This window comes from Myxine glutinosa, chromosome 7 (genome assembly GCF_964187855.1).
Source record: "Myxine glutinosa chromosome 7, kmMyxGlut1.1, whole genome shotgun sequence".
Lineage (NCBI taxonomy): Eukaryota > Metazoa > Chordata > Myxini > Myxiniformes > Myxinidae > Myxine > Myxine glutinosa.
Window position 1 is genome coordinate 127,834,632 of NC_136267.1, and position 10,606 is coordinate 127,845,237.

Below are 10,606 nucleotides of genomic sequence, written 5' to 3' on the forward strand. Positions count from 1 at the left end.
TATGTACCAATTTGTTATTGTCCAAAGCTAAACTCAAGCATTGGTATATCAATTGTTGTTATCTTTCTAATATTGTGATATACTGATAACGAAATGCATTTTTAAAAGGAAATATTTGTGCAGTCTTATTAAAATGCACCAATTGTGATTCGAAAAGGTATTCTTTCTTGTATTATTCCTTTGCCATTATCGAATTAGAAAACGGGAAATGCTGTGCGAGCCATTGGGCGACTCCATTCAATGGCCATGCTGGGAGTTGGAAACCGCAAGGTTTCTCTCAGTCACAAGATCTCACCTGATGCTGTTGATTCCCCCGGTATGTGACCTGAATTGACAACAGTGTTGGTACTTGTACTTGTAACAGGCATGAAACGGGTCCTAAAACGGGTCCGGGCATGAAACGTGGGCATCAGCCCACGGGTCCTAAAATCCTGCTCTGCCGCTCTATCTCACCCTCTCTCTGTTCTTTTCACCCTATCTTTTGCTCAAGGTCATCTGCCAGCATCCTGGAAATCAGCTAACATTACCGCTTTACACAAAAAAGGTGCAAAAACAGATCCTTGCAACTACAGACCAATCAGCCTGCTCCCAATTATCAGCAAAGTCATGGAATCCATCATTGCTTCGGATATGAAATCTTTCCTCTTCTCCAATGGCTTGATCTCTGATCATCAATTTGGTTTCAGACCAGGTCACTCTACTCTGGACATGCTGCTTCTGCTGTCTCAACAATGGATGGAGGTCCTGAATGCCAAACAGGAAATCAGAGCTGTCTCCCTTGACATATCAAGGGCCTTTGATACGGTCTGGCACCCAGCTCTGCTCACCAAACTCTCCTCCTATGGTATCCATGGAAATCTCCATGCATGGCTTGCGGACTTCCTCTCTGGTCGTAGTCAACGTGTGGCCCTGAATGGATTTCTCTCATCTCCCCTTCCTGTTCAGGCTGGAGTTCCCCAAGGAAGTGTGCTGGGCCCTGTGCTTTTTCTGGTCTTTATCAATGATCTCTCTGACTCTCTGGAAAATCCTCTCTATCTCTTTGCTGATGACTCCACTCTCTGCCGCTCCATTCCTCTTCCCTCAGATAGGCAGTCTGCAGCCTCCTCACTCTCTGAAGACCTGGACAAAATCACAGACTGGTCAAACAAGTGGAACATGTCTTTCAATCCTGCCAAATCTCACTCTCTTACTATGTCTCTCCGAAAAGATCGACTGGACAACCCTCCCATCTACTTTCTCAACAATCCTCTCCAAGAAGTTCTGTCACTCAAGCTTTTGGGTCTCACTATCTGCCATGATCTTTCTTGGGAAAACCACATTTCCAAGCTGGCCTCCAAAGCCAGTCGCCGACTGGGCATCCTCCGTCGTGCGAAGTCCTTCCTCGGCACACCTGAGCTCCTCACCACATACAAGGCTTTCATCCGCAGCTCAATGGAATACTGTTCTCCCCTATGGGCTGGTGCTCCTGCCTCACACCTGGCTCGGCTTCACGCTGTTGAATCCAAAGCTTTCAAAATCATTGGAATCTCCCGCGATGAAGCTATCTCTGAGGGCCTTTCACTCACTCACCGCAGGCAGGTAGGTGGTCTTTCTGTCTTCTACCGACTCCTCTCCGGCCTTGCTCCCCCAGCTCTCTCCGTGCTCTGTCCCCCAAATATTCCTACAGGTCGCACAAGATCTGCCAGCAACCCTCTGATGGTTAAACTGCCGAAATCTCGGCTCTCTGCTCACCTTCACTCTTTCATGCCTCTTTTCTCCCGCCTGTGGAACAAACTCCCACACTCCCTTCAATCCCTCTCCTCCCTCCAGGTCTTTAAAACAGCTGTTCACCACCATTTCTTATCTTCCCCCATCCATAACCTTGATCTTTTCTACCCCCACTAATTCACCCCAGATCCACCTTGTTTGAAATTCCAACTTATTTCCTGGAAATCCTGGCAGTGTCCATATGTTTATACCTCTCCCCCCCCCCCCCCCCTTCACATGCCTCCCCCCCTTCACATGCCTCCCCTCTTCACATGCCTCCCCCCCAAAGCCCTCTCCCTCCCACAGATCTCTCCATGTCTCCATGTCTCTCGGTCCCTGCTCTCAAATGTTGTGTTTGTGTCCTTCCCCCTCTCTCCCCATCTTGTCTACCGCTCCCGATGTTATTTGTTTTATGTGTCTGTTTGTCTTTCTGTGTGATTAATTTTCGCTCTTTCACGAGCCTCGATCTTGTATACAAAAAAAAAAAAAAAAAAAAAAAAAAAACATTTCACTGTGCTGTACTTTCCTTTATATGATGCATGTTTATTAAACACAAGGTGGTCCTTTATTGCAAGAAAACAGACGCAGGAGAAGACCACTCAATCCATCATGCCTGGGCCTTATCCACCCCCCATTAACTTCATCTATTGATTTGAAGTATCTTTTGTATCCTGAATCGAGGCTCGTGAAAGAGCTGACATTTACTTCACAAACAAATCAACCAGACAAACAAAATATATAAAAAGAGGGAGCGGAAGACAAGAGAATGGGAAGCACACAAACACTTGAGAGCACACAACATTTAAGAGCAGGGAGATGTGTGGGAGGGAGAGGGCTTGGGGGGAGGAGGCGTGGGAAGGGGGGTGGGGGGGGATATCCTCACCGCATTTTTACTACACACTCGATTTTTACTCCTTTTTACCATCAACCTACATATCCTAACTCTAAAGCCAGATATTTCAGCTCGGTTACTGGAACACATTGGCCTATTTATTTTCAAGAATATTATGAGATCAATAATATCAGCTGCTTTAACGTCGCCATTCTAAGAATGCCGTATTCCGAGGTCAGCGCTCCCTGCATCAGGATGACACTTCATTGTGGGATTTGACTCCACAAGCTAACCAATCCATGACCAGACAGCTCGGAAGATTAGATAAGCTATCCTGCCTTCCTTCAGCCCCTGAATCCCAGGAGTTCCTTGGAGATCTTCCATTAAATTACCAATTGAGCTCAACTCTGCTTATCCTCAGAGATTTAAGGGAATCAGGTACATTCAAGTTGATGCATTTGAATTGCAACGGGAAAAATAAATAAATCCTATGTGCTACAATTTTATCAAAAGTCATACATTTTGTTATACATCCATTATTTTAGAAAAAGGTTTATCCATTTCCTTTTTGAGAGGCAGCTTTTCAGAAGTCCTTATTAGCCCGTACCCCACGCAGCAGGAGACGGGGGTTTTCAATCACTCCTATGTGTCCAAGGCATAACCTTTTTACTATTTGAACTTTTGTCATCAAATTTTCAACAAACCTTTATTATGTGAATATGGAACACACTAATTAATAAAATGTACAATTCATTTATTATTTTTCAGCTGTTGTTTCCATCAAGTTTAGTTTGCGTACAAAGCAAATGCGGATGGGCCTTGCATTTCAAGATGCTCTCTAGTTTCATTAATTTCTCGGAAGAGGTCCATAACAGGACCTGGGAGTGATGCGGAGGTTGTTCCCCCCCCCAAATTCAGCACCAATGGACAGACATCCAGAGCAGCAGCAGCAGCAGCAGCAGCAGCAGCAGCAGGAGCAGCAGCATCCGCTCACTGAGAAGCGGAGGTGTGAACCGTTCTTCAGCCAAACCATGCAAGATGTGCTTTCGGCTGTTGGTGCCCCAGCAAAGTTTGAGTGCAAGATTGAAGGTGCGACTGAGTATTCAGTGTCAAGAATGATTTCTGACACCATCTACTTTGACATCCATGTGACTGAAGTGAATGGTGTTGCATATTTGTGATATCTTCATATTTTGTCACATCTCCAATGTACAGTTATTTTTTTTATTTCATTTTGATAAGACGATAAATTGTAATTTTTCAACTGTACAACATAACTGGAATCTTCTTTTTTTCTCTCTCTGGTAACCGTTGTCTGTGGCTGGGGAAATGCCAAGTTCGTGCTTTGATATTTGTTTCTAAAAACGGTGTCCTCTTTGGTGTTCCGAAATAACCAAAGTTGGTAACTTTTAATATGCAATGCCCAATTTTGGAAATGACTAGCTGTACACACTCCTATTACAACCATATGGATGGGCTTGTACATCTGATGTGGAGTCTTGTGCTTACGTTTTGAATTAACGGTTAAATTTGGCCAATTACGTACTTGACAAATCCACTTTTCTCATTTTGTCTCCATTCGCTGCACCGACTTGCTTTGTTATTTGCCCTTTTGAAAAAGTTATATCTACAGCAGTCAATCGACCTTTATATATAGCTGGCACTATAACCCTTTAGCAAATGTCTTTTCAGGTTATCCAGACCCTGAAGTAATCTGGTATTGCAACGGACAGGCCATCAAAGAATCTCAGTTGTATCAGATCGACTACGACGAAGAAGGAAACTGTGTACTGTCCATCTCGGCCACGTCGCTGTGTGAAGAAGGACAGTACATGTGCAAAGCTCTCAATGTGCTCGGCGAAGCTTCTTGCTCAGCTCGCCTGCAAGTGAACTGAAAGAGTTTGTAAGTTCATTGGGACACGTGATCCAACGAAAGTGAACTGAAAGAGTTTGTAAGTTCATTGGGACACGTGATCCAACGGAAGTGAACCGAGACAGTTTTGGAAGTTCATTAGGACATGTGATCGAATATATTACTCGATCGTCTGCCATGCCGTTGCATTTTGCTTCTGCCGGATCACCTTTTTGTACTTTGCTGCGGATATGAGTGCCTTAAATGGTTTACAAATGATGAACTCCAACTTTTTTCTTTTTTGTATTTTTATTTTTTAAACTTTATTGGCCTGTTTGCTTTCTTGATGGCTGTTTTCACACTCTATCATTGTCGTGTGGATGCAACCTATGGTCACTTTATGGTAAAGGCCAAAATGGTCACCGCTTTCACTATTGTTTTTTTTTTTGGGGTTGTGCATAGTCAAAAGAACATCACAGTAACCTAAATGCATTCCAACAGTGCTTAATTCGTTGTTTTTTCCGTTTTACTCCAGCTGCGCTTAGTCATATTTCCTACTTTTTTGTGTTCATGTACGAGTGAAGTTTTGCACATTTATTTTTACATGGATGAAGAAACACAATATATATTTTTGAAGCTGCTTTGAGTTTGCAATGGCGCATATGTAATGCGAACTACAAACTTCCAGATGTTATGCAACCACTATTAACGCCTTATAATTGTTACCTTTTATTTGAAAGTTAAAGTTGACTTTACTTAAGTTACTCATAATATTGTATTACTAAAAGGAGAATCGTCCGTCCATCCCTGTGTCATGTGCATTATAATGGGGTTCCTGCTGGCGTAGAATAATAAACTGTTGTTGAATAATAAACTACTGTTGGCAAGAAAGCTAGTAATCAATAAACTTGGTTAGAAAACTAATAAATTCAGTTAGAACAAATTTTTTTGCCCGTTTAATCATAAACATGCCTGTTTCAAAAGGTCACCTTTCCGACATTGAAGAAGAAGAAACGGGAATGGGAGCTGAATGTAGTAGCTCCAACAGTAACATTAAATTTTTCTACGGCAGCAGGAACCCGTCAGAAGGACAAGGGAGGAGCACACAAAATTATATATTGTAATATTTCTTGAAACAATAGAAAAAAATATAAAAGTACACAGAAGAAACACACAAACAACCACAGCCACCATGACAACAACAATTACGTGTTATAAAATATCATTTTTTCCCCCCCCCGCTTTTCACTTCATTTTACATCCTCATTGACATTCACAGATAGATATGCAATATGTTTGTGAAGTACAACATTCTGTCTTTTGATTAAACCCGTCAGCGAAGCGATTTTGAAATTTTGATATCTGAAAGAAATGTCGAAACGTGTATCTTTATCTTTCGGTAAATTTGAAGCATACTGTAAGAATGGATGTTTTCTGCAGATGTTTTTGAGTTTAGCATTTATGAACAATAAATATTTCAGTACATTTCATTAATCAGCTTTTTTCTGATTTTTTAACGTGAATGAACAAAATTCTGCCTATTCCATCCTATGTATTATTGTTTAAATTTTTTTAAATTGTTTTTTGGATACAAAATTAAGGCTCGTGGAAGTGCTAGAACACTGAACGGATCAGGATGTAACAGAACAAAAGGAACAGTAGAAAGAGGGGAAAAACACCAACAGCAGGGTTGAAGGACAACATAGAGCCAGACTTGGACTGAGGGGTATGGGAAGAGGCACGTGGGGTCGGGGAGGATGCACGGGGTGTACAAGATCGATACAGAGGTAAACTCTCAGGAAGGAAAAACTGAAAATTTGGAAGAAGGTGGGTTTGGAGGTCGGGGAAGGGGTTAACAGGGGTGAAAAGATCATGGTTTTGAATGGGGAATGATCTGAGATGGTGGTGAAGAGCTGTTTTGAAAACCTGAATGGAAGATCGAGATTGAACAGGATGTGGAAGTTGATTCCACAGGTGGGGGAAAAAAAGAGGAACGAATGAGTGTAAGTGAGCAGTGATCCTGGATTTTGGTAGATTCAGCAGAACGGGATTCATGGAGGAAATCTGGAGGGGAACCTGCACAAACCTGGAGGGGAAAAAAACCATAGAAAGAGAAGAGAGTGCAAGACCAGAAAGGAGGTGGTAGAAGACAAATAGGCCATCAACCTGTCTACGATGGGAAAGTGATAGGCCCATAGACTCATGTTCATCACGAAAGATTCCGATGATCTTGAAGGCCTTGGTTTCCAGGGCGTCAAGATGAGAAAGATGTGAGGCTGGGTCGCCACCCCAGAGGGGAGAGCAATACTCAATAAAGCTATGGATGAAAGCCTTATAGGTAGATGTTGTTTTGTATGCAGCCTGTGGCTGCTGGTTTGCATCATTTTTCTTGAAGCGCGTTTGTGCCACTGATGCCGTGCCCCATTATCAGTTAGCTGGTACTCAATTCGCCCACCTCGGGAGGATGACAGGCTGAGTCAATCCACCTGGCGTGAATTTAACGATCTACTGGGATTCAACCTCAGGATCCTCGGATCCCAAGCCAGCTCCCTAACCGTTAAGCCAACGCCAGGCTGTAGGTAGATAGGAGTTCAGGTGTGCCAAGGAAGGACTCTGTACGATGGAGGATGCCCAGTTGGTGGCTGGCTTTGGAGGCCAACTTTGAAATGTGGTTTGCTGCAAAAGATCGTGGCTGATAGTGAGACTTTGGAGTTTGAGTGACTGAACTTCCTCAAGAGGATTGTTTAGAAAGTAGATGGGAGGGTTTGGTATACACTCCTTTCAGGGAGAGTGAGACCGTGAGATTTGTCAGGATTGAAAAACATATTTCAGGTGTTTGACCAGCTCGTGATTTTGTCAAGGTCTGAAGAGAGGGAAGAGGCTGCAGCCTACCTGTCTGAAGAATGAGAGAGGTCACAGCTGAAGGTGGACTGCAGAGTCATCAGCAAATAGATAAGTTGGATTTTCCAGAGAGTCAGAGAGATCATTTATGAAGATTATGAATATGACTGGGCCCAGAACTCTGTCTTTGGGAACTGCAGTCCTCACAAGGAGAGGCGATGGAAGGATTCCGTTGAGTGTTACCCGCTGCCTACGAGAGTAGAGAAAGTCAGGAGGCCATGTGATGTTGACCTTGGATGCCATAAGCAGAGAGTTTGGAGAGTAAGATGGGTGCCAGACTGTATCAAAAGCTCGAGAGATGTCCAGAGACTGCCCTGATCTCATGTCTCTTGTCTAGGTATCGTTCACATCACAACTTGTTTAATGTTAAAAAATAATTATATATTAAATATATCTAAGGTGTGATCCGTGGTAAGTGAGTTTTGAAATGAGGTCAGATAATGATTGATTTGGAGTCACCCTGTGGCTGTGCAATAAAATACCAACACATGGGACAAAATGTGATTTCCTTAAATGATAAAACATCTAAATTAGAGAAATAACCATGGCGATTCGTTGGAAAGGAGTTGGATCAAATATTTCATGGGGAAAAAGACCCTCTTGGACTATTAGGTATTTTAAGATTGCACCTGAAGATATCTTTCAGAAAAGAGGCTCCACGAAATGGATCTTCCCACCGGGGTTAGAAGAGGGTCATTGAGAACTAACAATACGAATGGATAACATGTTAAACTAGGGATTTCATGGAACGCCTTACCCCACTCAGCATTGAAAACAAGGAAATGGGCCGGGTCTGCGAGCGAGCGGAAAATTTCATTTGTCGTGATGACGTAGCCGTAATATTTTGTCCAACTACTGCTAAACGGGAGGTTTTTGAAAGGGATAATCAGGCGATTTGTGGTCTACAGTTTTCAATTATATTGTTATAGATCGCGGTTAGATGTTATAGACCGAGCGGTGGTGTAAGACCGCGACCTAACAAACTCACCCGATTCACCCAGACTTTGGCCGTATCGCACCGTAGCTGCCCAATGGGGAAAAGACAAAGGCGACGAATGCAAAGAGGAAAAAGAAGGCCAAGACGAAAGACAAAAGGTTTGAAATATTACTACTGAATTTATTTACTATTTACACACAAGCAACAAAAAGCAATTCAGTTTATTTACAAGTACAAGACGCAGATGACACAGTGCAAATTTAGCTTATCTACAGACTTAACTAACCCAGGACAGCACAAACAGAACACTGACTCACGCGGGGAATTGATGATAGGACTGGCGGGAGATGGATGGCTGGCGGGATAGGGAGGTCCACTGGTCCTTCAGCACGATTGACTCGTTGGGCAGCCGCCGCTCCTCCGCGGCCGTGCTCCAAACTGCCGTCCAGGCCTCACGCTGCTGTGGCTGCTGTTTCGGTGGCTCCAGCTGCAGCAAATGCAGTTGCGGTGGCTCGAGCTGCAGTTCAACTCTGGACTTCTTGGTTGGACTCAACTCCTTGGACTCCCTCTCGTCTCTCGGTAAAGGCTCATCTCCCGTCTGCCTGTCTGGTCCAAACCCTCACTCTTTCTTCTTTTCTCTCACTCCTCACCACCGCAACCACTGACCCTCCTCTGGCAACCGACTCAGACCAACTCATCTCTCGTTGCCACACCCCTGCCTTGGGTTATATAGGCCCCCGCCCCTCAACCTTTGCGAACCTCCCCCACCGCTCTTCCTCCGCCCTCTGTAGCCAAACCCCTGGCTCATGGTTGGTCGAGCGGGGCTGGTTCACTCCTCCCCCTCTATGACGAGGTGGAGACACGCCTTTCTTCCCCAACCCTGCCTCGTGGCCAATGGCGGCAATTGGATCGGAGGGGAGGTAATATGGGCAATCGAGGCTTTTGGGGATGGGAAGGAAAGGGGGTCTATTCTCTTTCACTGGTGCAATGGAGTACTTTTAATTAATGGGAGACACAGCCTTATCCTAAAACACAGAATAAGAGATAACTATCAAAAGAAAAGATATATCGTGACCTACATGTATGTTTTTCTATGGACTAACTACGGGAACGCCCTTTGACCTTTATACAACCACAACGGAGGGAGGAGGGGTGATATTTTACAACAACCTTTTACAACAACCTTTTACAACATTTTACCACCACCACAAAATAAAAAAAAAACACATTCTCATATTCACAACACTGCACCCTCCTCCCCTTAGGCACGTCCCGGGCCTATTACTTTTACCTTAGTGTGGCATGTAGGTGTAGTTCCCTCTACTTTTAGCCTGACCCTGAGTGCGACAGTTTTAAAACATAAATAAATGTGTCCCGCTGCTCCATTGCACCCTGCCTAACAGACTTACGCCCACAGTTAACCGAATTGCGGAATGGTCTTCAAACTACACACTGACGGTGGGAAGCATTATTTACAATTGACGCTATTTTTATTTACAAAACTAACCCAGGACCTGTAATTGTTCTTTCTGGGGGGAGGACAGTCTGCTCTGCATCAATGCACCATTAAAGCACCCAAAAACGCACCAATACACACCCAAGCACCAATCGGTGCAGTCACCATTGTTCAATGAATAAAATAAAACCAACAAACCCAACCCTGCAGGTGTCTCTTGCTCTTCGGCTCCCTCTGCTGGTTATTATTATTTCTTCCAGTTGTTGTCATTTCCATTTTGCTTTGCTTACTGGCGGCCTATTTGTAATAAAGTGTGCCCAAGGTGTCCTTTTTATTTTCGTTTATTTATGGCCCACAGGGCCGACTAGTGTGGTTCACCTGTGGGGCATCGGTGCCCTGTGGCCAAGGTCCGCCAGCAAGATTTCGGGCCCTCATGGCCGGTTCCAGCAGAGGGGCCTTGCCCCAACCCATGGGGTCCATAAGTGGTGCTCGGCCACTGACATGTGGTCCATAATGTGGTGCATCGATGCAGACAGCTGGTTCTGGGAATTTCGGGCGCACAATGGCCGACCCACACACGCTCCCCTCGGCGCCCAACGGCGCTCAGGTCCTCATGTGGGAGACAAAAAGGGGGGACAAGACAGATGAGCGAGGGGTAAGGTCTCAAGGGTACACATCAAAAAGGCAATGCAAGGCGAAATGCGTACGGAGGGCGCAGTGAGAAAGCTCGTCCCTACCGTACGTCACCCCCCTGTTACCTAGCCCACCCTTGCCCTTACCCCATATGTACAAAACCTACACATTACCAATTCGTCACTACTGTCACGTCTTCCCCATATTTCCCCTATATCAAATTCGTCACCACAATCCCTCTACTTCAAA

The 10,606-nt window shown here is 44.5% G+C and overlaps 1 protein-coding gene across 1 annotated transcript in view; it reads left to right on the plus strand.

Moving 5' to 3' along the window:
* MYLK (myosin light chain kinase) overlaps positions 1-5,924 on the plus strand; it is a gene marked incomplete in the record, with an annotated part of 313,975 nt that extends 308,051 nt beyond the window's left edge. Inside the window, 3 exon segments of the mRNA XM_078782291.1 lie at positions 199-316; positions 3,497-3,667; positions 4,271-5,924. Coding sequence (XP_078638417.1) covers positions 199-316; positions 3,497-3,667; positions 4,271-4,473 — 492 coding nt within the window.
* Positions 5,925-10,606: the final 4,682 nt, after the last annotated feature.